Raw genomic sequence first — 27,946 nt, forward strand, 5'->3', positions numbered from 1 at the left:
TCAGACTCAGTGTTCAAAAGCATGAGTTTAAATGATGCAAAGACTGCTGGGTAGTACCAGGAAGCCACTGACTCCTAGAGTAGGAGGTGGGTACAAAGTGTCACACTCACACATTTCTGTGTTCTCTGATACCAATTAATTACCAGGGTAAGTGGTTCCAAGTTTTGCTGGCTCAGCTGAATTTTGATTGAAAATATTTAATTGATCTGTTTAAAACAGGCAGTAAGAGTCATGAATCTGATCTGTCATCTTGCATCACCTTTGCTGAAGTATCAGCATTATGCTTTTAATGTAGTTATTAATTAACTGACATCATCATGTTTACCTTTGCATTTGAATGTCAGATTTTTTGCTGTTGTTGTTAAGGGATCTCATGTTGCATAAAGCTGTCTTGGTCTGTTGATTCAATGTGAAAATGATTTTTTAAAAAGATTAAAATTTTGATCTTGTTTCAAGTGCAGGAGGATAATATTACCCTTATGACAGTTTTTTATGGGTTTTTTTGTGGTTCATAGATCTTACTATTTGTTTGTTTAGGTCAGTCAGTTCAATGAGAATATTACATGCACATTTTTTTAATATATTTCAAGTACAGACTGAAAATATTTTAACAGTTATTGTTAAAGTCAGTTACATTACCCTAATCAACTTACAAATCCGTTAAAGAGGAATCTTTACAAGCATAGTCTACTTGTTCAAATTATCTGCGTTCATCTTTTCATGTGAATTCTGTATTATCAGCATTACAGAAACAATTGTGAAAATAGTTGCCTCATACTATTATACAAAATGTTTAGAATTTTTTACATTTAGATTAATTTGTTCTTTGATGGAGAACCAGTTTAGCTTGTGTTTTGTTCTGTAAACATCATCTTTTGTCAATATTTCTGTACGCTTTAAAGATGGTATCTGGACATGTTTTTCTCAGTTCTCAGTCATATACTCTGTGTTAGCTATTGTTTGATTTACAGCATTTTAACATTAATATTTTATATTTTTTCCAGCCACTGTAATGTACTCATAATCATTCTGATCATGGTAGTGCTTAACATAGGGATAATTTGGAATGTTTAGTAGTGTTTATCTGTTAATATTTTTAAATCTTTTTTTCTGGGGCAAAAATATGATTGTAAACTATCTATACAAGCATATTTAAGGATAATAAAGAGACATTAAGGTTTTTTTATACATGTTTCTCCTTTTTATTTGGGTGGTGGGGTACTCTAGTGGTTAAGGTGTTTGCTTGTCACGCTGAAGAGACAGGTTCGATTCCCCACATGGGCAAGATATGGGAATCCCATTTGTGGTGTCCCTCGCTGTGGTATTGCTGGAATATTGCTAAAAGTGCAGTTAAACCAAACTCACTGATTCATTTTTATTGAAAACCACTTTCTTTGAGTGATGTGTAAGTCTAGGTCAAGGCGACCTGTTTGCACAAGAACTGACGTACATCATGACTGTGATCTTAGTATCTCCTAATGTCAGTTATAAATCAGAGGTAATAAACACTTTGAGATCCAGGAAGAACATTAGAATCTTAAGAGGAAACTGAAAACAGCAGTTAATTTTATGCTTTAATTGACATAATGTTGAATAAAATATCAGTGTCGGCAAATCACAGAATCTCTAAGCGTAACATATATTTGATACTGTTTCAACACTGTAGGCCTAACTGACCTGATTACATGACATTAGCTGCCATAATAACTGCTGTTAACTCTCATAAAGTTACTCTATCTCTTTGTCCCAGAACCACATTATTTTGCCCACAGCCAAGATTTTCTCAGATTCTCGATTTTCGATAATACTCTCACACCAGTTAGTTACTCCTTATGTGCTGCTGTTTTCAGTAAACAAATATGTAATATATTCACGAAAATGTTAGTTTAAGTCTCAATAAGGTGTTAGCTAGGCTAGTGAATAAAGTGCTCACACTTCACACCAAAGACTTGGGTTCTATTCCTCACATGTGTAGTACAATCAACTAGGATGGGATAAGCTCAATTTTTGTCCCACAGCGTAATAATATTGGAATATTGTAATAGTGGTGTAAAACCATCCTCATTCACTCGTAAGTCAATTCCTGATATGTATGATAACAATGTGGCTGCTCAGAAAAATCACATCTCGGGAACAGTGACCATGAAAAGGATGATTAAAACCATCCTTACTCACTCACTCACTCATGCTCACATACTCTCTCACTCACATACGTCCATACTCACTCACTCACTCACAATAAGGGACACTTATATCGCTGCCCTGTTGGAGAAGTGTACTCCATAAGACAAATAGGGTCCACCTTCTTGATTTTCAATTGAATTAGACTGCTTCAGACAACCAGACTCCACTCCATTCATTCAGTCAGAAACTCAAGTAGGTTGTTAATTCAAGGAAACACAAATTGCATCATTAAAATCTGGTTGGTTGTGTATGTTGTTTTTGTTTTGTACTGTTGGCTCAGTTTTAGTTTATGAGTTCAAGAAGTACACTTGGATATATTGTCATGAGAAACTAAGGGCTGTAATGCAAATGGTCTAAAGTCTAGATTCCTTAAGTTTGTGTGTCTAGAGTTTAATGCTACATTAAGCAACATTCCAGCTACTGATGAAACAATCCAGTGATTAACCTCATGAGCATCAGTTCATGCTACCGGGATATGATAACATGTGTCAACCAATTCAGCTAACTGGACCAACCAATCCCCTTAGTCACCTCTTACAGAGGTTTATTAAGTTGGGTTTCCGATGGGTGGCTAAAGTTTGAGAGATGGCTACAAAGTGGTTCTATAACTGAAGAAAATTATCATATCTGAGGTTAACATACCTGTTTGAAATACTGTGTATAGTGTGTTTAGTGTCTTTTGTTCTCACTCTCTATATGTTAGAAAGTCTAAACGCCTCTCAAATATGCAAGAAATCAGAAAACATTCCTCAAAACAAAAAAATCAAATTTCTGCAAACATATATCTTGCAGTCTACAATTTCAACAGCTATAAATCAATGTAAAAGCAAGCGTCTGCTTGTTATGTCGAGGAGATGAATGCTATCATAGAACTATGTAATACTGGAATGAAGCTACGCCTCCTGACACATGGTGTTCACTTGCTGTAGTACGATGCCGCACTAGCGGAGTACGTTTTCGGCACAAGCCAGCTATTCTGATGCATGATGGGAAGGGTGGGATGCACATTCCTTTCTGTGAGTTCTTCTCCAAACCTTTCTTTTCAAGAGAATAAGATGGGAGGCAGTTAACATCAACATAGTACATGTATTAAGTTGCTGGGTTGAACTTTACAAGATTTTGGTGAATTAGGGTGCATGTTTACAAGACGTTTTAAAGAATTTGTTTTTTTTATTGCTTGGCCAACTTCTAAAATGCCAATCAAATTTGTTGGTTGCATCAGAACAAATGTACAAGTGGTAGCTCCACCAATTCTAGGTTTAAACTGGTGTTGGATTACCATATATGTATGGGGCACTTTTTGTTATGTTAATCACAGGATTTTTAAGGTACAAAGTTTATTAGGGTTGGTGGGGTAGCCTCATGGTTAAAGTGTTCACTTGTAATGCCAAACAGCTGGGTTTGATTTCCCACATTGGTACAATGTGTGAAGCCCATTTCTGGCATCTTTGACCATGATATTGCTGGAATATTGCTACATGTAGCATAAAACTATACTCACTCACTCAAACTTTGTTAGTGACATGCTGCTGAAACGAACATACTGGAATGTGAATACTACCTGAAGACATACTAGGTGCATGGTTACACAGGTAAACAAGACTTGTGGTTTGGGCACCCTCTGAGAGTATGTCAGCAATGTGACTGAGTATGTCATTTCAAGGATGTCTGCACATGACATATCAATGCTTCTGTCACTAAGTAGATCATAGACATGATACCTATATATCAGTATCAGAACCCTGGAGTGGAGTGAGGCATCAGTAGAGTTGGAGTAATGTTGATAGCCATCAGTGGATCATGGATCATAGACATGACACATGCCTATGTCAAAACTGCTATCATTGGTGCTGGTTGCTGGTGAACACTGATGTCAAGTAGTCAGTTGTATTGGTATTGGGATAGCCATCAGTGGATTTAACATCGGTTGTGTGATATGAGGAAGTGTGAGGAGTAAAGTAGAAGGGATGTTGTCTTGGGAAGAGCCTGTCATACTCATCTATTGAGTGAGTTCATATTTTGGTAGTGGTTAGATAGGTTAAGGCTGTAATTAGGTAAGTGAGGAGGATGTCTTTCCCAGATCAGAGGGCATAGTTGTCTAAAGTGTTTCGTGATGCTGAAGTTTCAAAAGTTGTAAAACTTTCATGTCATTTGAGCGATGCAGTCACGTGACAATTTCGTTGACTGTGATTGGCCGCTTCTGAACAACACGAGTTTGACAACACTTCACACGTCAAATTTGAGTTTGAAAACACCAAAAGTTTGATGGAAAGGTTGGTGAGAATAGAGGCAGATCCTATTTCTTGAAATCATTTTGACAGCTCTGAATTTGGGGTTGGTTGAGAGTTGTTTGAATGTTCACACTCTAAAACTTGGGTTTGACAACATGTGTTTTCAAACTTTAGTTTGTTATGTGAAGACTGCTTAAGGTACTTAATGCTTTTGCATTCATATGATTCATTTATTTCACTCGTTATATTTTACAGAAAAAAACAAAAATAATGAAAATGAGCCCTGAGACTTTCTTCATTAAGCGGTGGAAATCTAGATTTGTCATATTTTCTAGACTTATGTGGGCTTTCTTGAATATATTTAGCTTCAGAATCACTGCCATTTTCAGCTCAAGTAGAAAGTAATGGGACACTTAATATGTGGATTAAACTCAACTTTGGTGATGATTGTTAAAACTATATCTTTCGATTAATCTGTCATAATTAAATATGAAATCTGAAATTATTTTTCAGTAATTCAGGATTAAGTTAAATTTAATAGGAGATTCATTTTGATACAGAGATTGAACATTTGGAATCAAGAACAGTTAAATAGTGCTTTGAATATTTCATCCATAATTAACTTTCAGTGTGCCAAAGATGCTTTCCATTACAACATATATGATTGTTATCATTTTTATAACACATGTATTTTAGAATTGGCAAGCTTTGGTATGACTAATGTATAACTGGGTCTAAATTTTCTGAGTGTTTGGCCCCGGATGCCTCTGATGTGTCCCTTTCAATAATTTTGTGGATAAACTCGCCCTGGAAATATTGAAAGGATGTTTGTGCTTTGGTGTTGCTAGGTTACCAAGATGTTATCAAGTTACTGTCAGCCATGATGAAAGATGGAGTCATGTCCCTGTATCCTGCTTAAATGGACTCTAATGACAGAAAATGATCTGACGAATATTATGTTGTTATGTAACAGACAGATTCAATTACAGGGTTTTTCAAAAGAGGGGTCAACTTTTTTAAGTAGATGGGGGAAAATGCCATTCAAAATACCTACCATGAAATATAGTGTGTGAGTCATTAATATTTTCTAACTAAACCAGCAGGGCCTAGATTTTCGAAGCTCTCCTAGCACCAAAATAGTCATAAGTGCCATACATTAAAATTACCATGCGACTATCTTAGTGCCAAGAGAACTTTGAAAATCTAGGCCCATATGATTATTTAAAATAAGAGAGTCATGCAGTTACAGTTAAGGTTACCCACATAGAGTAACATGCTAATGCATTTTCTTCCTCTTCCTCTTCCTCTCTCTCTTCCTCTGGCTCTTTTTCACTCTCGTTTGCTCTTTTTCACTCTCTCGCTCCCTTCACACACTCTCTCTCTCTCTCTCTCTCTCTCTCTCTCTCTCTCTCTCTCTCTCTCTCCCTCTTTCTCTCTCTCTCTCACACACACCAGCACACACTGACTCACTAGTTAAAGGCTCTAGCACACTAACACTGTGACACACATTTGAATACTTAATAGCTGACATGCTCACTAACACGCACACACTAACAGAAACACCAACAGCTATTAATATTGAACTCATGTTGAACCCCATTATAACTTGCAACCAAGATCAATGTTAACAATACAAATCAACAAAAAAAAGCACACCAATTTTTGTAGCAATTATTGATCATTCAAAAAATAAAAATAGAAAAATGTTGTCAGTGCTGTGATAGATTTAGGCTATCAGATCATATTTAAAGAAATGAATTAAAATGGATGGCTTTAAATAACCCATAAACAGTGTATTATTTTATCGTGTTCATTTCACCTTTCCAATCAAAGAAAAGCCCTCGATAACTAATTTATAGCTAACCAAGCACCATAGTAACTGCAGGCAGAACTTTCTCCAAGTATAATTCCAGAGACACTACATAAGATGTTTTCTACCACTTTGTTTGCAGATCCTAGTGCTGAGTTGTATTAATGTTTCCTAACCATTACTTAAGATCGAAGTATATGTGTATTTTTCTTTTGCTAAATAATTTGCTTGAGTTGGGGGATAACTTGTCTTTGTGAAACCTGTGGGTAGCCGAAAGATTTCATAATCATGCGAATATTCCCTGTGTACCACTACACTACTCATTTAAACTAGTCACGTTGCATGCACGTATTGATTCACTTCAGTACAGGAATAATAACAGGGCATTTATCGCTTTCCATGAATCAATTCTTTCTTTAGAGGAACCTATATTTGCCACTTTCCTTGGGGCTCCTTGTGTCCAGCCATACACTGGTCTTATGTTGCTGTTGTGCTTCTATACACAACAGTCGTTGTGGTACAGTTAGACATCTTGACAACCAGCAGAACTTTCTGAAGGTGTGAACTGGCATTTCTCTTCTGTGGATTTGTTGGTGTTTGGTTGGAGTCTGGGACATAGTGGTTGGTGTTGCATGCTGTTGCTGCCTATGTTGTCAAAGACAATGTCCCTATTAATGTATAACAGCTGAGGGAGTCTTTGCTTCAGACTTAAGCTGTCATGGCTTGTGTGATTTAAAAAGTCTCGGTATTGATGCAGCCTTGTGAAATTTATTTTAGATTTGATGTGACAGTTGAAAATATTCTGTTTTAATCTTTTTTACTGGTACTGGCAAAAGCTTTTAGAAAGATTGAATTTGTGTAAGAAGTTGTCCACATTGATGATGACAGTGAGGGATAAATGATTTAGGCTGTTTGTTAGCAGTTTATCTGCACACTCGGCAATACTCTAGCTATGATCAGGACTGAAATGATTGGAAGTTTTCCTGCTTTGTTGGGAAAAGTGTCAATTTCCATGTACATGTTCCAACTAAGTTTTACAATTTTATTTATAATTCATCATTCCACAGGCAGTGTATCATGTATAAAAGAGATTTGTTTTTTTGGATTAACAGAGACATTCTAACCTGTTCTCATGTCAACAATAGCTTTAGTGTTGCTTTGGAATTTTGTTCATTGTAATGACTGTCCTTTTTAATTTGATGCAGTAGGGTAGCCTAGTGGTTAAAGTCTTTGCTGGTCTGGCTGATGATCTATGGTTGAGTTCCCACTTGAGCATGATATATAAAGCCCACTTTTGATGGGCCACTTTTTTGTATGATATTGCCAGAACATTGCAAATAATGGTGAAATTACATGTTTTTATGCTTTGTTTTCTCACATAAGTTAAATTTTCTCTGAGTATCAAAATGATGAAAATGTATCAGCAGTTTCAAATGCTTAACTTGATGATTTTCCTATGTGACAGTGTTCAAAATTAGGGTCTCTTAGAGATCTTGAGATTTACTCCAGTACTATTTGATTCATGTGAAAAGGAAATTGAGTTTTTCAGGAAAGTATGTTCGACCACAAGACAGTTGATGGCTGGCTCAAATCCCCCACACAAAATTCTACAGAAATAAACTTGTTCTTACCCTGCCTGTTGCCCAGATTTATGGGGTAGTGTTGAAGGCATTACAAGATTCGATTCCACACATGGGCACTATGTGTAAAGCATATTTCTGGTGCCCCCTGTCATTATATTGCTATAATATTGCTAAAAGCTGCATGAAACTAAACGCAAGGGAATACAACCAGGACTTGTCAGATTGGTATCATTGTACTATGTCCAGACTGGATATCCTTGTATTGCGAAGTCATTGAGCTGGCATTATCAAATTGGTGTCATAAGTCATAGAAAGAATGTGCAACCACACCAACATACATGCACATTACTGTTGAGAGCAGCTAAAGCTCATTTGACTTAATGCTAATTTTGAACACTGTATCATTTCCTTGAATGAAGAATGTGTTGATATGTTAACTTGACAAAGTCACTCATGATTGGTCTTCTGTGTTTCAGGTAAACAAAGCCAAAACTATCACCATCATCTCAACTAGAATCACAAGCCAAAGTCAGTAGCAGCACATCTCTGTAGTCCCAATCCCTGACTCCAGTATGGGAAACTTCTGTTCCATGGGGGCCTCCAGACAGGCCAAGAAAGAGGCCATGGAAGACGGCAGCATGTACGAGAAGAAAAAACCAGAGGAACCAACAGCAGATGCCGCTCAGAGTGATGCCACAAAACCATCAATTGTCATTAGCGACGACCAGTCCTCGAAACCTGCTGAAGGTGGAGGCTTCCTTGCTGGAGCAACCAATCTCATTTCTGACACTGGTAGCCAGCTGAAGGACATGGCTGAGAAAGAGATTGAAGAGAAGAAGAAGGAAGCTGAGGCTAAAACAGAGGAAGTGAAGGAGACAGTTACCACTAAGGTTGAGGAGGTAAAGGAGACTGTTGTTACAAAGGCGGAGGAGATCGGTCAGAACTTGTCATCAGGATTTTCCAGTGCTATTGGTGGGGTCAAGAGCAGCGTGGATGAGAAAGTGAACGAGGCTGAGGATGCCAAGAAGAAAATGGAGGATTCTGTTGCTTCAAAGAAGGAAGAAGCTTCCTCTGGCATCTCTGGAACAGTGGCTGGAATTGGCAAGACTGTTGATTCCACAAAGGATGCTGCTACAGCCAAAGTTACTGAGGTAAAAGAAAGTGTTGATAATAAAGTTAAGGAAACCCAAGATTCAGCCAATGAAGCTGCTGAATCAGCCAAAGCTGCAGCTCTTGCTGCCAAAGAATCTGCTGAAAGCAAAGTCACTTCAGCCAAGGAGCAGATTGAGAGTGAAGCTAATAAGGCAGCCAAGAGTGTTGGTGATAGTGTTGATTCCACCAAGGAGTCTATTGTGGCTGCTAAAGAGTCTGCTGAGCAGCGAGTAGAGCAAGCTGCAGAGGATGCTGGTAACAAGGTGGAGTCTTTGAAGGCAGAGGCTGAGGCCAAGAAAGAGGAACTTGCAGGATCAATATCTGCAGTAGCAGCTGATGCTAAGAGCAAGATGGATTCAGCAGCTGAGGAGGCTAAGTCAAAGAAGGATGAAGTTGTTGCTGGAATCTCGGCAACAGCTGATGATGTTAAGGAGAAAGCTGAGACAGCTAAAACAGCTGCTGCAGCTGAAATTGAAAGTAAGAAACAGGAGGCAGAGGCTGGTATTTCTTCAGCTGTATCACAAGCTGAAACTGCAGCACAGTCTGCCAAGGAGTCAGTGGAAGAAGAAGCAAACAAAGCCAAGGAAGAACTGGAGAGGAAGAAACAAGAGGTTGAAGCTGGTCTGGCTGCTGCCACAGCTGAAGCCAGTTCTGCTGTTGAATCAGCCAAGGATTCTGTTGTCAGTGCAAAGGATAGCGTTGTCACTGGAGTAACTGAAAAGGCTTGTGAAATAGAAGCAGGAGTCACAGAAGCTAAAGAATCTGCTGAAAAGAAAGTTGATGAGGCTAGCAAGCAGGGAGAGGAAATGAAAGCAGGAGCTGTAGCAGCTGTCGTTGGATTTGGTGATAGCGTCACTGCAACAAAAGATGCTGTAACTGATGAAGTCAGTGAAAAGGCCAAGGAGGCAGCTGGAAGTGTTGAGGCTGAGCTTGCTGCCCAGAAGGAGAATTTGGAGTCTCTTGTTGATGATGCATCTCAGAGAGTAGAGGAGGGAGTTGATAAGGCCAGTAGTGAGGCAAGCGCTGTTGGTGGTCAGATTCAGTCAGGGTTGGAGACAGCTGCAACAGAGGCCGGTGATGCTGTCGCAAAACAAGCTGATGCTACAGGTGAGGAGGTCAAAGCTGCCGTAGCAGAAGCTTCTGAAAGTGTTGAGAGCAAGCTGATTGAAGGAGCCGACTCTGGTGCTAAGAATGTTGCAGCAGGAGGTATGGACTTGCTTGGTGAGATTGAAGCCAGTTTAGGAAGTGGAGAGAAGAATTTATCCAAAGAGGTTGATGATCTTCTTGGTTCTGTTGATGAATCCATCACATCAGGTGAAACTCAGTCCGACTCTCTGATTGGTGATGTCACTCCTCTCACTGCTTCTGAGACATCACAACAAACAGAATCTTCCATTCCTAGTGGATCAGATGCTGTCACCTCACCCGAAGCCAGTATTGAAAATCGTGAGCAGTTTGCAGATGACATCAAACCAAAACAAATATCAGTTACACGCAACTCTGATTCAACAGTCACAACACGAGATATTATTTCCCACTCTGCTGTAATCCCAGACTCACCAGTCAAAGATCAGAAACCTCAGGAATCTGAAGGCTCTGGTGTTGGTGATCTCCTGTCCGGCATTACTGAAACGGTTAAAACTGGGATTGCCGACTCTGCACAAAAAGTCACAGATCTCTTAGACAGTGCTGTTGACTCCGTTGGTTCATCAGAGAAACCTGAGTCATCAGAAGAACAGCCAGCCAAAGATGAACCTACTGAAACTGCTGAATCAGAAGATGAAACCGTGAAGAGAATTGCTGCTGAAGTAACTGCCCAAGCAGTTCAACAAGCTCTGGAAGTAGTGGCAGCTGAAGAAGCCAATAATAACGTAGCCGTGCCAGAATCTAACCCTGATGATTCTCCCGTTGATGTTCTCAACTCAGAGGATGCTAAGCCTAGTACTGCCCCTAATGACACTTCCATAGTGAATGCCCCTAATCAAAGTGAGAATGCTAATGTGGAGGTTCAACCTGCTGAGTCCAATTCCACCCCAGATGCTTCTCCAGTTCCTGCCCCAGTGAATGGCAGTGTAGATGTAGCTGCAGTCACAGACTCAGACAAGCAGGCCAACTGTTCAGACTGTTCAACAAGCCAAAACACAGAAATTCAAAAGGAAGCTATGATCTAATATGTGTGTAGTGACCACTGTACATGTGTAAATTCTTCTACAACTATTCACAAACATACCAGGAGGATGAACCTTTGTTCACCCCTACCTGGTGTTGTGCCTTCTCGTTATAATCGTCTTGTGTAGCATACAGAGGCTATTTTTTAAAATAATGGATTTTGAAACGTGATATGTGATCTGTTATCAGTGTAAACATATCATATGTGCTCCTTCTAGCACAGGAATTGTCTCATCAGGATCTAGTTTGAATGAACCTGGATTTTGTGTTGTCATGGAAACTGGTGGATTCCGGAATGAGGATTCTATGAGTGTGTGAGATAGTGATCCATGTGGAATGTATTGATTTGATTGCTGAAGAAATAGAAGCTTTCATTGGGGGTAAATGAATTACTTTAATTAGAAGCTTCGACAGGAAGTTCCAACATGGGTAATGGATGAGACCTGCGGAATTCTGATTGGCTCGTAATTACAGTGCTTCTCTTCAAATCCATGGTCCATGTGAAATACATTTCTAGTGTATCCAACCATGATATTATTAAAATCGGCCGAAAAGCAAATTCACTAATACTTTTGGAACAAGCCTCATTGAACTGTTTATCCTCTTAATTTTGAACTCTGCCTTGTGAAAGGTTAGGCCAAATTTGGTTTACAGATTTTTGGCCACAAAAATCAAGTCAGTAAAAAAAATAGTTCTCACATAATTGCCTTTTTGTTCTCCTCTTGTAATTTGTCACAATTCAGTTTGTTTTGATCTATTTAAGATATATTTTCAGCTGGTTATAAAGCTAATATTTTAATAATATACCTATTTAATTTGAGCATTAATTTCTTTTATTTAATTTTTTTTAACACTTTACCTATGTCTGATCATAACATTTAAAACATAAACATTGCTTTTCATGTTTTTTTTGTTTTTTTTATTAAGCACTTGAACAATTTGAAGGCAGCAGATTCTTAAATCAGATTTTCAAAAAGTTAACGAAGCCTGTCATGATGCTCTTTTCACAAGAAAAAGGTTTACCAGTTATCATCCAACTGAACATTGTTCAATTGAAATTAAAGCATAATGATCAAACGTGAAGCAGCTCTATACACAACCTACAGTGGTCGGTAATAATGTATCTCTGACTGAATGAATTGGACAGGCCTGTTTGTACAATACAATATGTTTCGTAGATAGCTGTCAGTAGGATTCATATAACTAATTTATCATACACAAGCTAATCACTATAGGTGATATAAATGCATATCATGTGGTTCATATATATATATATATGTTCATCCAATAGTCTCATTTTGAATATCTATATTGGGAATGAAAATCCAACCTCTCCTGAAAATAACTGAAATCCATTTTCATTGAATTCCAAACTTGTCTCACTTTAAAGTTAATTCCGGTTGACCCCAATAAATTGTACTAGAGAGACCATGTTGTAGCTTCGATACATCTGAACCTTCAACATATTGTAGTTCACAATAATGGGGTTCTTCTGTGCATGTTTTAAGAAGTATGATATTTTCTCAACTTATTTATTTGTCTTGGCTTTCAACAATTTGCAAGTTTACAAGTTGTTTATAAATTATTATATTTGGAAATATACCTTACAGTGCATATTACATAGCAAGTTAAGACCAAAATATTTAAATCTAAATTGATTTTCATTCATAAAGTTGGCAAAGTTAGCTCTTTTCCTGAAAGCACATGTTCATGATTATGATTTTTATTTTGTATCATACCCTTAACAACTACTAACAATGGCATGAATAGCCTCAATTAACTGCCCAAAACAAAGCTGAAATCACCATAAGGATGTATTCAGTTTACACACTTGCATTCTTGAAACTTCTTCAAAGAGTTTCTTTCTTACCATCATCACTTTTAAATACTCCAGTTTTCGCATTTATATATTTCTCAGTCAATGATGCATTTATCTTTAGGGAAATGTCCCCAATGTGTTAATGACCCTTACACACATATCAGAATTGTTGCTTGCTGCTCAAGGACCAGACAGGATGACATCAGATGAACTGGCTTGACCATTTTAACAAAGTCCTTGTGAATAGGAAACACTTTCCTGTAACGTGAAGAATATATTGACCTGTCCTTGTCATCTACAGCTTGTATTCAGTGCAATGAAAATACTCTTGGAATGAAATATAAATGGTATGCTTTATTTCCAATACTGTCGTAGGACAGTGAAGTTAATCCAGTACTGGAGCAACTCAGTAAAAATCAGATTATTTTCTTCAAAATTATGTTTTCATTAAACACAGCAACTGCAAGTCCAAAATTTGTATAAATGTTTTGTCTGATAACTGATAGATTTGACAGACATGTGAGATCAATGTTGCTATGTGTTATACTGCAGCGTCAACTTCTGTTGCCTACAGTGAATAAGAAATATACATATATCCAGTATAACAGTCTGCTGAAGAACACCTCTTGACCTCAGTATTTCTGTATTCTCAGATTTCCCCTCAGTGCAGTACAAGGCTTGCAAAGAAACCTAATAAAGAATATAGGAGCACTTGAACTTTCATATGATACCTTATTTGTTTCCTTCAATATATGTAGTCTTGGGCATGTTGAACAGTACGTATGAGGAGTATGAAGTTCAGTTAGTTGTGACCCCAACCACAGTGCACTTATCTCACGTCTTGCCACCTCAATAAATTCCAGAAGTACATTACACATGGTCAGGGACCTACTGTTCAGAATGCTATCCCTGATTATATGTAGGTACTGTTTTTGGTCATTTTACATAACACTTTTTACACTGACAACAGTTCTTTGCTGTCATTTACGCTAGTTTATAGGTGTGAGCAAATTTAATACCATGGGAAGTCATTTGATGGAGTGTGCAAGAGTGAAGAACACTGATGCATAAACCTTCAAAAGGGGTGAATAATTATTGTGCTTGAGGTAAATGATTTATGTAGAGTTATACAATGTTGGCAGTCTTTTATGTCCCAGCCCTTTATCATAAATTGCAGTGGAAGAGGTGAAGATGAAATCAAGGGAGGTCACCAAAAATATAACTCTTTGCAAGGTTCATATAAGTGTTGTGCACATTTAGGGAAGGTCAATAAGCATGGGGAGGGTTGTTAATATGTATGACAAACATGGGAGAGTCCATGTTTGCACATTTGTGAAATGTCTGCCTTGTCCAAAGTTTAAAATGAACGGTCTCTTACACACCCAGTTACAATTTCTTTGATTTGAAAATACTTTTTCACCTTTGCTGGTGAAAAGGTTGGAAACAATGTTTAAAGCGTTAACTGTGTGCAAAGTAATGAGACATCTTGTGTAAAAACAAATTAATAAGGGCAGTAATGTATCTGTATTTTTATTGCTAAGTAAACATCCAAGATCTGCAGAAAATCTCAAAGATCACTCAGTCTTCATTACTGCATGGTGATTCTTTCTCACCCTGTAAGCATCTCAGCTGCAGATTCCTGAAACCAATTTAAGCTGGAGAAGACTCTAGTTGATCTAATCACTGCCAGAGACACTCTACAGTCCTGCTGCAAGTTTGTAAGAGAGGCAGTTCCTTCAAGACTTGTGTGAACCAATCATGAATTTAGGTGGAGGATAAACTAATTACCTCGCTCTCACAATAATGGCTGGTGTTAGAGCTCAAAATACCAGAAATAAGGACTAATTGAAAGTTAATTTTTGGGGGGTACTCGCCAATACTTTCACAGGTTAGGAGGTTAAGTGATGAGAATGGACTGTTTTCCTGGTTGTTGGCTCTGGAAATAGTTTTCATGTATCTGATGAATGTGTAGTGTACATTTACAGTAGCAGACTTTGGTAGTGTAAGTCACAACATCTGGCTGCTAGTGTAAGTCACAGCAGCTGGCTGCTAGTGTAAGTCACAGCATCTGGCTACTGGTGTTATTTAACAGCAACTGGCTGTTAGTGTAAGTCACAGCAGCCGGCTGTTAGTGTAAGTCACAGCAGCTGGTTGTGCTGAAGTAAGGTCACACACCTGTTTCAATATCTGAAAGTCATAAGTCGGGGGGCATTTCCTTTATCTCCTATAGTTCTTGATAACTAAATACCAACAGATTCAGATGCCATCCTACAAAGTCTCAGTTGTCCCAAGTGAAACTTCAGCCTGTAGACTGATTTAGAAACATTGACACCCAACTGTGTCAAGTTACATAGGCTTGAGTCTGCAGTGACTGCAGTAGGTGCTTGCAGCTTGCTTTAGTGTCCATATCATCCAATTCCATTTTGTTTGCTGTAGGCTCTTTTAGTCTTGGAATTAATTTAACCTGGATGTCAGTAAGGACACATTGGATTTATAAGAATGGAAAATGTTTGTTCCAGATAATACTCAAAAGTAAACTTGTTCTTCAAATTTTACAATAAAAAATCAATTGTTTGACATGCCAGATGTCAGACACTGAATTGATTTTTTGTCATGACAAAGTGACCAAAAGACATTCTGTCTCTAAAATATAAAACCCAATGCATGTTTTCCACCTGTCATTTTGACACTTACAAGACATGAAAATAATGTGATGAATTTTTTTTCAACGACTTATTGTGTACGTCCCAGTGGAATGAACTAATCAGTGAATTTGAAATGAAATATCAACGATGAAAGTGTTAAATCACATCTCAAGTTTTTACCTGGACTGCCTGCGGGTTTTAGGATCAAATCATGCTGAAAGAAATTACCATGTTTCATCTAATATGTTTGCAACAGTTTCTTGTTTGAAGTTTTCTCTTAAACTGAGGTATGTAGTATTTAGAGATCAAGGACCCCAATCCACAAAGTGTTTAACGATCTGTTGTGACTACAGCTTATTAAATAGAATGTGATGGCACAAGGAATGTTTTGTGGATCAAGCCCCATTGCTTTATGTCACATCACTGATGCATGGACTTCAGTGGCTGGTAAAACGATGTATCGAATTCATGTTCCTGTTTCAGAATTTATCACATGATTGAGAACAAATATGAACAAAGCAAAATAACTAACAAGAAACTTTGTATGGAGTGTTAATAAAATAAGTACAAAATTGAAAATATACATCCAAAGAGCGGTAATTAACTATCAATTACTAGTTCCAACTGACAGTCATCAGAGATATGACAATTATTAGAAACCAGAGCCCTGTTTCAGAAAGCTGTCATAGTGCGAATCTTTAGTCTGGGTTACAGTATGGGAATTACAGCAGTTGTATTGGTACAATAGCTTTGTGAAAGGGGGCTCTGGTTCTTTTTGGAGATCTGGGCCAAGATTTTCAAAGCTTTCCTAACATGATGATAGTCATGAGTGCCATTCATTAACATCAACTTTTGACAATGCTGAGAGAGCTTAAAAAATCCTAGGCCCACTGATTTGTACAGGCCCTTTTTGGAACCCAGTATCTTTATGAGACTGAGCACTTATTAGAGGAAATACAGTGTTTTGCTGGTGGAAAGAAATGTCTGAAGAGTGATCTTGCCATTTGTTTGATGAAAGGCAGAACAAAGCCTGTCATGTTGTGACATGTGGTAGAGACCAGAAAATATTGTATTCTAGTCCACAGTTTTTATGTGGCATAATATTGAGTCTGATCCTGTATTAAGTTTTAGCAGTTCTTCTCACCATTTTTTAAGAAACTAAATCAATCAGATTCACTGATTTGTGAATTCCCAAGGGAGATGATCTTTAGAAGAGGCAGATTGAGTTATTTAGGAATAAATGGACAAATCGGCGCAGATCCTTCTTCTTTCAGACAAAGATTGCATGAAATTAATTACTGTTTCATCTCATTTGGATGAAGTGTAATTAGAATTTTTTAAGAAAAATCTTTCAGATTTCTTGAGAAATTGAGAATCATGATGATGACAAGCTTGTCGATCTCTGGATTTGAGTTTTGCGTCATAGTCCAATATTCCTCAATGATTTCTTCTCCAGCTTGTGTTTGCTTCATTTGCAGTGGGTCTTTCTGTGTTCATGGGCTTCTAATTATGTACTGTGCTAATTATATCTTATTATTTCTTTGCTGACGCCTTCAGCCCAGAGTGGTTGTGTAATCGCCTCTCTAGTCACGATAAAATAATCACTTTTCTACACCTGTGTCTGTTTTTATTTTATTTTTTATCGAAATGCTGCTGGTGATGTTTATCCAGAGATGCAGCCAGTATTCCTCTGTGTGAAACATTGAGACATATTCACACCTGTGAGAAACACTGAGACATATACACACATTTGAAACACTGAGACATATACACTCCCATGAGAAACACAGACACATATTCACACCATGAAAAACATTGAGACATATTCACACCTGTGAGAAACATTGAGATATATTCACACCTGTGTGAAACATTGAGACATATTCATACCTATGAGAAACACTGAGGTTTATTCACACCTGTGTGAAACATTGAGACATATTCACACCTGTGTGAAACATTGAAAGAAACCCATGCCTGTGTGAAACACCTGTGTGAAATTATAAGGCAAACTCACATATGTGTGAAGCATTTCACATGTGCAAAATACTTTAACACATACCCGCACTAGTGTGCAAAACCTGCCCACATCTAGGTGAAAATGTGAGACAAGTTTTCTACATAATTTGTTTTCCTCAATTTTATGAAGAAGTGTGAATCATGCACCATATCCTCTCGTCTGTGAAAACTGACTTCCCAAGAAAATGTGTTAATGGCCCAGTTCAAACTAGACTGACCTGTGACGGGTGTTTAGTAACACTGCTCAAAGCAGCATTAAACCCTATTTAGTCACTAACTCCACCTGATACAGATTAGTAATAACAGGTAAAGGTATTAAAATATCATTGCCTGTCAAGTAAAGAATCTTTACTAGGCAGAGAGTTACAGTTATATCTGACAACTTCAGACCACATTTTGATTAATGTCATTCACTTTCAGGAACATGGTATTTGTCTGTTTTCCTTCTGTGCAGCACATGTACTTATCATACATTGCTTGAACAAGTTTTGCCATAAAAGGGTTGCAAGAAGTATACAGTTTGGCCAGGCCAATATTATTTCTTGTTTTACAGATGTTTTGTCCTCAGGAAGCCTGAAGGCAGGAGGGGGAACAAAATATCACCAGTCAAATTAATATTCCTTTGACATTTTTGGCCAATAAACACTGTAGGATTATATATTTGGGGAGTGGAAAAGTAATTTTTGTTTCTGTTCTTCTTGAAAAAACATGACTGATGGACCTGTAAAGGTCTGGCCTTAGGTACTGATGTTGTAACACTGGTTGGCAGAAGAGGTATCTGAAGCCCTGTGTATGGTATTACAGGCTTTATTTCTAAACCACACACACATATCCATTGTCTAGAACAGGAAGGAACATGCAAACTTTAAAACCAACACAGCAACAAATTTTCATGTTTTTAAGAAAATGTCAAATATATTTTACCATCTAAATTTCGATAAACAGAGGTATTTTGAAAACAAAATGATCAGTATTGATTTCATTTTATTCCTTGCTTTGTATAGTAAGTACACCATGTTCTGGCAGTGTATGAAACTCCTACAAAAAGACAGGAAGCCCACGGGGCTGATAACTAAAAAATGTTAACATGTAGCCAGCCCTGTATTAAATATAGGAAATTGACACAAAGTGTTAAAAGAAAGTAATTAATGAATAACTCGTAGTGAGGTAAACTTAAACATGTGCAAAAGCAAAAGTGTTTAATAAAACCATGACTTTGTGGTCATTGTTAATTCATTTAGTGTCACTGCCATCAGAAAAGAATGACTTTCATTAGCTGAAAGCATTCTCCAGACCAGTCCCATCTAGTGTTAGATAAATGGGTAGGTTGATCTGTGGAAGTTACAGTTTGATTGATCATGAACTATACAGACATCATCTAGTTACCACAATTGTAAATTATTTTCGAAATATTTCCTGTAGGCAATGACATGGCCAAGTATATACCCTTGGAAAATGTATTGCGCACAGGGCCGGCTACAAAATAAGTTGCAAGCCATGTTGCTAGCATGCAGCGGGCCGCCTTGCAGACGCTATTTCATACACTGGTTCTGGATTACTAAGAGATTACCTCCCTTACATGCCTCATTTGATGAATGCAGGCTTGTAACAGAAATCAGAGCAGTAACCTATTCAGGCAACACCACTGTTGAGCAGTGTGATGTGAAGAACTGTCCCAAAGGCACTGTCTTCTGTCATGTATTATGTGAAACATTGTGACACATATGAGTTCACATATCCTTTTCTACTGACAAAATCTTCAAACGTAATACACATGGATGGACTGAAATATTCATTGTTTGTAGAAATAATACTTAATTTTTCCTTCCACTATCAAATGTTATATGTTATTTATATTATGTGCGATGTGCAAGGAATCATAAAAAAATGCTGTACCTTTATCCGCTGCCATAGCTAAAAAGTATTCATGCTGCGTAGGTTGAATTCCTCACATAATACTCCAACCCTCTGTATCTCTTTCAAGCAGGAGATACTCACCTATCTGATAGGTCCTTGTTTTCACCCAATTTCATCTCAGTTTCCTCCAAGTATTCTCCTATCATTTGTTATGATACAACAGTGTATGTAACATTATAATTTGATCGCGGTGGAAGAAATATGTATATAAGGGTTTTAATAAAGCTGAGACTGAAAAAAAGCAACATATTTTTGAAATGTTTAGATAAATTGGATCAAATATGACATGTTATTCATAACTGTTTAATGGAACAGAAATCCATGTGCATTCTCTTCAAATTCCCACAAAACCTGTATTTCAGATATCTATTACAAAAGGACTCATGAGAAAGAACCCCCGGACAAGCTACAGTCACATTTGCTGGAATTCTTGAGTTATGCATATATATTACATCAAATTAAAACAGCTATACTTATTCACTGGGGCTCTTGTTTTTCACCTCTGACCAATATAACATTACCCTATACTGTTTGGCATTTAAGGTGAGAACTGGTCAAAGGGAAGCAACTCTTAGTGGTGTTCTTACAAGGCCCTCCTTTTAAATCATCGTTCTGACAATGCCGTCCTTTGATGTAATTATGCGTAAGTGTGCTCTGTTGACAGTGATGTCACTCATCCAAAATTTACAGAGCTAACAAATCAAAGAATTTAGGTTTATTCAGATACAGTCAAGTCTCATTACTCTGACATCACAGCAAATTGTCGGATTAATATCAATGTTGGACTAAATAATAGAGACTTGGGCGATCTTTTTGTTGCGAGGGGTGATAACTCTCCTTTTGAAATGATATAAGCGACGGTCCAACTTCTCGCTTCCGGTCTGGTTCTGGACTGAAAGTGCGCTGCGACAACTTGCTACATGTAAAGACAGAACCCAGCAAACGGTCGCGAGTTGCCTTGGTCACCTTCAATGAAAACACGATCGTTTACTACGAATACTCATGAACTGACACATGCTTCGCTTTGATTTTTGGTTTAGAAAGGCATCGTTTGTTTATTTTCCAAGTGCAGTATGAACTGACACAATATAGATAAAGAGGGAAAACGCAATGAAAATCGGTATATTGTCACGACTTTTCCTACGACAGAACATGAGGCAGTGCAAGTCTTGGATGTCATAGCATCAATGACAATTGTTTTTATACGTTATCAACCCCTATGTTATTTCCATCAGTAATTCATTAACAATTGCCGCATTAAAATTCTACAAATAGTTCCCTTATTACCACCGATCTCAAAGTAAACAATTGGAGATACACCTCCAACCAACGACTATCCCCTGGAAGGTCTTTATCGCCAATTTGTGATTAGTACACATCCTTGACAATTAAAGAAATTTCGTATAGGATGTAACAGTTAGTTAGAAATATATTAATTACGTTTTGAGCAGCTGTTCCTCACTCATCTGAATCTGTTTTGGTTTTAAATTCTGACGCTACTGTATATTTTTATGCATACTTATAAAAGTGCTATAGCCCTATTATCCAAGCAGTTATTCAGTAGCATCAGAAACACCAGTCATTATAGTTGGCAATAAAATATTTACCTCATGTAAAATATGTGCATCAGTCAGTGTTGTGAGTCATTTTATATATGTGAATTTATTGATTCATTTCTTACAAAAAATTAATACAACATGAAGTTCTTAATATAAATAGTCATTTACAGAGATTTGTCTCAACAAACAACATATAATTCTGATCTCCCAAGAGGATGTGCATGATACAGAATTAGATATGTGTTTCTTGTTTTGATAACAATATATTGACAAATATTTCACATGACAGACCATGTATTATCTAACTTTAACTTTGTTTTCGGATTTTCATTCAACAGTTATTAAAAAAATGTAGGTTACGTAGGTTTGTTAGGAATTAACAAATAAAATGTGTTAAAAATTAAATATGTTTTTGATGACATAATATGAATTTAACCTGATATTATTCTATGAAGATATGTATATGCATTTATTTATATTTTTTACAAATTTAGCATTTAATATGTACAATGGCTGAATAAAGTTGTGCATCTGTAATTTAATCATCATACATAAACTCAGATAGAAATACAACTTTGTACAGTGCAGCTACAATGTAAAGTGGGAAAAGATTCTGACTTTGTTTACATATATGTGTCAAAATTTGAAAAATCAATTTCTTGTAACAAAACATGAAGAGCTAGCTCTAATAAATACAATATCAGCTTTTTCATGACTATTATAATAATCTGATTATTATGAAGGTAAGCTGTATGTAGACACAACAGTAAAATGTAAACCTTTGTTGCTTCAGCACTTATCAGTGCCACTTATCATACTATACTAAAGATTGAAATTTATAACCAGTATGGATATTTGTATGTTTTTTTAGTTATGCAATAAAATACAGAATTTGGAAAGTGCCCTTGAATATGTACTTATCCTAGTAGTGCTGCTTCTCTGTGTCTGAAATATTATATTTAATCAATGAATATTCTAAAATCATTCCTTTTTATTGAAATTAAGAAAAAAAACAAAACATTTGTATTTACACCCAAAATTCAGGATAATAAAAAGGCAGTAGAAATTGACAGTGTTTTATACATTATTTATCCATACTGTGATTTTATATTTCATGCATCACAAACAGTTACAGACATCAAAAACTTAAATTACCGATTGCAGAACATCAACAAACCAACAAAACATGACGATCAGCTGATTCCACTGCCTCGCTTCAAACTGCTATTTCTCAATACATTCTAGCAATATAAGTCATGACTATCCCATTTGTTTCATAGAAAATCAGAATAAATATATCAGGACATAACACTAGCTAGATCATCGTAAAAGGGAAAAAATATACGGTTCATACACCAGTGTGAACGTTCCCGGTGAAGTTGAAGGCTATACTGGTTAAATATCTCTAAGTGTAGTAGTAACACGTATGGCTCACATCGTGCATACGATGTGCGCTGTCAGGTTAAGTTTGGACCGTCCAGATTAGTGAAGATCAATTCAAAAAGATCACCCATTTACGTTTAATCGATTTGTTACCATCAAAAGCATCAGATAAAGCTGATTGTCAGATGAATGGAGGTCGGATTAACAAGACTTGACTGCATAACAAAGTTTCTTGGAAGGTTATTGATCAGCTTGTGTGGTATATTTTCTGTAGCAAACCTCACTTTTTTCTAAGGAAAGAGAATCATACTTCTGGAAAATAAGGAAATTATAGCCTTTCTTACATTACAGTGACATTTGTTTCGGCTAAGCTGACTTGACATCAGGAAGTTATAGGCAGCAATGCAACTCCTCTCTAGTCTGTCATGCAGACCCTGAAACAAAAATATAGGGCCATCTCCCATTCTAGCCGGTTTCCTGTTCTTGCGGTTATTTCTTTTTCTGCTGAGATCACTGATGCGAGATACTAAGCGGTTCTTTACATCACTGACATGTAACTAGGAAGTTGTTCAAGTCTCCGAACTATACCCAATACAGCCAATGCCAGGGTGTGAAACTCCCAAAACTTTCACTCAGACCACAAAAATGTGGCAGTCCAGACCCAAACTAACCTGCCTACAAAATATCTTCAGATAATAGTCTAAATTTTAACCCAACTTTCAGGAAAGGAAATTTGAGAATCTGGCAGTCTGTGTTGAAAATAATCCATCCTGGGTGGTCGACCAGTATTTTGAACGCTGACAATGCAAGCCTAGAACATGTGGCAATTCTTGACTCTGTTCTGAAAATGAGAACATTCAGTGTAGTACATTTTTATTATATTTTATGAATATTATTTGGGATCCAAACAAAACATCAGCTGTGGTAATAAGAAAGCAACGTATCTGTTACAAGAATTTTTGTACACTGTTAGTATAGGGAGTTGTACTTCTAAATGAACTGAAGAAGCGCCACTCTGTTGACAGCAGTAATGGAGGGAGGGGGGTAGTTTCAATCAACCTTATGTTGAATGGCCTTGGTGGAAATCTATGTACCCTATATGCAGCTTTACTAAGGTATTTGCAAAGCATTTTGCTGATATTAAAAGCTGTATCCAATTTTATATAACGGCCTATGTGATTTAGGAACAAACACTCTAAGGCACTTCAGTGAAAGAGTCACAAATGCTCCTGAATGTTGGTTGATTTTAAGAGATGGGTTTTTATGTGCTTCTTAAAAATATCAAAAGGTGTTGAGTTTCTCCGGGTAGATGGTTCTGCAGTGTTGCACTAAGTTATGAAGGCTTTTAATGAAACTATTACACTATGATCACAGTAGTTTGACCCTTCCATCATGAATGATATATAACATTGTAACCTAACCCTTTCAGTCACCATAGCTTCCACTTTCTAAATGGCATTGTGTATTATTATATTTCCTTGTCTAATGATGTTGTATCTTTGCTTTCAGGTAAGTGTCATGGGGACTGATGGTGGACGAGAGGTGAAGTAATGCTTAGAGAATGTTTGTATTTAATTCCTGTCTGAAGGAGGGACACAGAATGTGAAAGCTGATGTTGAGTGAGAGTGAGTTTAGTTTCATGTAGCTTTTAGCAATATTCCAGCAAGATTTGATTCCCCACATGGGTAAAATGTGTGAAGCCCATTTCTGGTGTCCTCTGCTGTGATATTGCAAGTGTGGCATATAGCCATACTCATTCACTCATGTCTGTATTTGCTGGATCGCATTTCATGTCTGTGATCACGTCGTCAAGCCTTATACAATTTAGCATAACAACTGACATATGGACACAATTCACTCTTCTGGTTTCACAGTAAAATGTATCAGTGTTGGAAATTATGAGGGAAGAAGACAAGATATTTAAGTTTAGGTACACATACTACCTGGACACATGTTGAAGGCAACAGATAGACAGACAGGCGGGCAGATGAGTGGGCGGGCAGATGGATGGACAGATGGAAGAATGGGCGGGCAGAGAGATGGATAGACAGACAAGCTGGCAGACAGTTTTATTCAGTATATAAGGCCATGGTCCACACAACTGATTAATTTTGCAATTTTTTTATTTGATGCTGGTAAACCAGTAACCATCATAATTTGGAAAACTATGCAACATTTTGGATAATATATAGGCTTATTTACCCTGCTAAAGATAAGGTGTGAATACATGCAGAATGTTGACTGAAATTTGTTTGCAAGTTGTGTCTTTCAGAAGTTCAAGATCTCTGGTCATACGTTAACATCATTCGTGATCTCATAGGTTCTCCCACAATCTGGACCATCACTTCAGACCTTCTCCTTGAACTAAGCAGACATGCTTTGACGCAGCTGCAATACTGTTTATTGTGTCTGTATATTTACTTCAGATTTATGGAAAGCTGACACTTTTAGCACAAACTTTCAGTGGCAGTACACTTACAACTGATTATTGTGTAAGAAAGACTCATCAAATAACAAATTTATTTGACTGTTTCACATTAGCCTTACAGTGTTGGAATAACAAGTGAAAGATAAGCACAGCATTTTAAACTTGTGTGTAATGTTTGTGTTGTGTTGTATCACCTCAATCCAAAGTTTAACAAATCAATGTCAAGACAAGACAATCATTTATTGTTATTGTATTTTAGGCCACCGTCCCTTATCCAAGAGAGTTACATACAGGGTTATCATACATGTTTTAGGGATATACACTAGGACATGATTCATTGTAATGCATGTTTAACAAGGAGAGCAAGGTTACAAAGGGTAGATTTATTATTAGTTGTTAATATACAGCGGAAGCTCTCTAAACTGGCACTCATTGGCACTGAAGAAAATATCCAGTTTCGACAAAGTGCTGGATTGTAGAGCTGTTGGTAAATGTTCAAGCCATGGATGGGGCTGATATTGTATGCTGGTGTTGACAACTTGCCGGATTGGACAGATGCCGGTTTTGACAGCTTCCATTGTACTTGTAAAAGCTATCAGTGATGGTTTCGATAGATAATATTCTGGGATATATTTGTAACATAAATCTTCATAAAATTGATAGTCAAGGGTAAAATGTGCTTCATCTTCAACTGAAGAATTGCATAAGGCACAAATTCTTTCAGATTTTGGGATGGACAGTTTTCTGCCTTTGTTTACCATTAAGTCCAACAAACCTATCCCCTATTTGGCAAATATGTTTCTATTACAGTTAGATAAATACAATTCAGGTTGTATAAGACTCAATCCAGTTCAGTTTGTTAGTAAAACTGCGGTGTAAATTCATACTCATGTCCTGGTCTCAGCAGGTAGTATTTTCAATTGCACTGTTGTGATTGTGTCTCATTATTGCCCTCATGAGTTTTGTTGATGGGTTTATGATTATAACTGATTATTGATTGATTGCTGAGCTCTGATTATTGATCTGCATATTGTCAGCAGTAGACAGCACTAATATGTATACATAACCAACATAACCTCAAGATATTGATAACAGCTTTGTTGGTTGAATACAGGGTGTTGTGATGGCTGGGTAAAGGGAGGTTACTCTTGTTAGTCTGTTCTATTGAGGAACTTGCTGTAAAATCACAATGTCAAGTCCCAGTCTTGAGGTGCAACATGCTTTGGTGTGTTGCACTTCTAGTGGCTGGTATGGATGAGTGCATGCATGCATTTGTATTGTGTGTTTTTTAAATTGTATTTTTGTGTGTGTTTTTCTTTGCTGATTTGAGATACTATGCCATGGTTTAATGGTTTAATGCCATGGTTAACCCTGACCATCCGATCCCGTTTTGGGTTTCTAATCAGAAAGCTTACAAAAATATTGTTATATGGGTGAATGAAGACAATGATTTATCTAAAATAGTAAGGATAGCAAAGCTGGGTGATTTTATACCACAGTTACCCTGGACCTGGGTTAGAACTGGTCTTCAGTAACCTATGCTTGTTGTCAAAGGCAAATAACAGGATTTGGTGGTCAGACTCATTGACTTGGTTGACACATGTCATCATATCCCAACTGCCTTCGCCAATGCTCATGCTGTTGATCACAGGATTGTCTGGTCCAGATTGATTGACAGGGCACTGACACATGTTTGGATTATTGCTGAGTGAAACAAGAAACCAGCCGGACCATGCTATTCCTAATGGCCTCATTTTGGGAGCAGTCCTCTCAGTCAAACCATCTATGACTGGTGAAATGATACTTATTCATTTAAATATTTCTGACATATTCTGGCAAATAGAACAGAACAGTTCCTGTGATCAGTAATCAGCCCGGGTTCATTATCATATTGATTACTGAGAAAGGGACATCTACAGTCTGACTTCCTCCGTTGTGACAAGTCTGATCATTCTCCTTTAGCTCATGTCTTAGACATTATGGCTACTATGGATTTTCTTGTTGTTTTTTGCATCATTTTGTTATTTACAGTTACATGTAATCAGCTAGCCAAGAATCCTGCCTGGCCTATCCATTAAATTGTTTGCTTAGGAAAATCCAAGGCTTGCTCTAGACCAATTCCAACCTGGAATTCACATGGATTTCCAATAATTAAAAATGGCAAATGATTCTCTGCATAAAGAACAATTCTTAGCAAACATTAGAACATATAACTGGTAAATCATAATGAGAGGTGATTATAGGCCAAATGTCCATTTTTATGATTTTGTTTCATCCTTGAATGCCCTGAAGGGATGAAGTGTATTTTACAGGTGTTCAAACCTGCACACCTGGAACGAGACAACAGATCACAAATGTTATTTTGTGCAAATCCATACTTTTTGTTACATCAATTGTCACTTTTGTTATACATGCCATTAAAATAGACCTATAAATCAGGAGACTGTGAAGATACAGTTTAGAGTCTTCAGCAGCGTGCTTGTCATGAGAGGCGACTTATGGAACATGTCATCATATTCCCTTTGTGTAGACTGATGCTCATGCTGTTGATCATGGGATTGTCTGATCCAGACATGTTAAGCAGCACACAAACATAAATCTTTAATTCCTCCGGACCATCCGATGATTGGCTTTTGAACGTTCTCATATATGTTGGAATATGTTTTTATCTGAGTCTAAGTTTGGATCAATGTAGGTCCTCAGTACCCTTCTTTGTAAGAGTTAATACAATGTGGATTGGATGGTCAGGTTTTGTGACCCAACGTGGAATGGAAGGTATTAACCACATGCACTCGTTTGCCTCTCCCAGACTTGAATGTTTGCATGAAGTTTATCTTTATTACATTCCACTGCTATGTCCACATGTGATACAGGTGAATGCTGGTCCAGTAGCCAGTAAATCTTAACATTTTCATGGTGTCATTTTGTAACTATATCACTCTCTCCTACTTGTTAAGTTATGAGACACTTTTAAAACATGCAAGATTATGGCCTGATAAGAATATTTCTTGTATTAACACGCTAATGATAAAACCCATGTCATGCGA

The 27,946-nt window shown here is 37.2% G+C and overlaps 2 protein-coding genes across 5 annotated transcripts in view; both read left to right on the plus strand.

Moving 5' to 3' along the window:
- LOC137288332 (uncharacterized) overlaps positions 1-17,205 on the plus strand; it is a 38,779-nt gene extending 21,574 nt beyond the window's left edge. The window contains exon 2 of the mRNA XM_067820781.1: positions 8,285-17,205. Within this exon, the coding sequence (XP_067676882.1) occupies positions 8,381-11,131 (2,751 nt within the window). The 5' untranslated portion in view covers positions 8,285-8,380 and the 3' untranslated portion in view covers positions 11,132-17,205. The remainder of the gene's footprint in view (positions 1-8,284) is intronic.
- Positions 1-27,946, plus strand: part of LOC137288433 (enolase-phosphatase E1-like) — a 219,327-nt gene that overhangs the window by 112,491 nt on the left and 78,890 nt on the right. The gene's annotated exons all lie outside the window — the stretch shown is intronic.

The sequence above is a fragment of the Haliotis asinina genome, chromosome 1 (genome assembly GCF_037392515.1).
Source record: "Haliotis asinina isolate JCU_RB_2024 chromosome 1, JCU_Hal_asi_v2, whole genome shotgun sequence".
Classification (NCBI taxonomy): Eukaryota; Metazoa; Mollusca; class Gastropoda; order Lepetellida; family Haliotidae; genus Haliotis; species Haliotis asinina.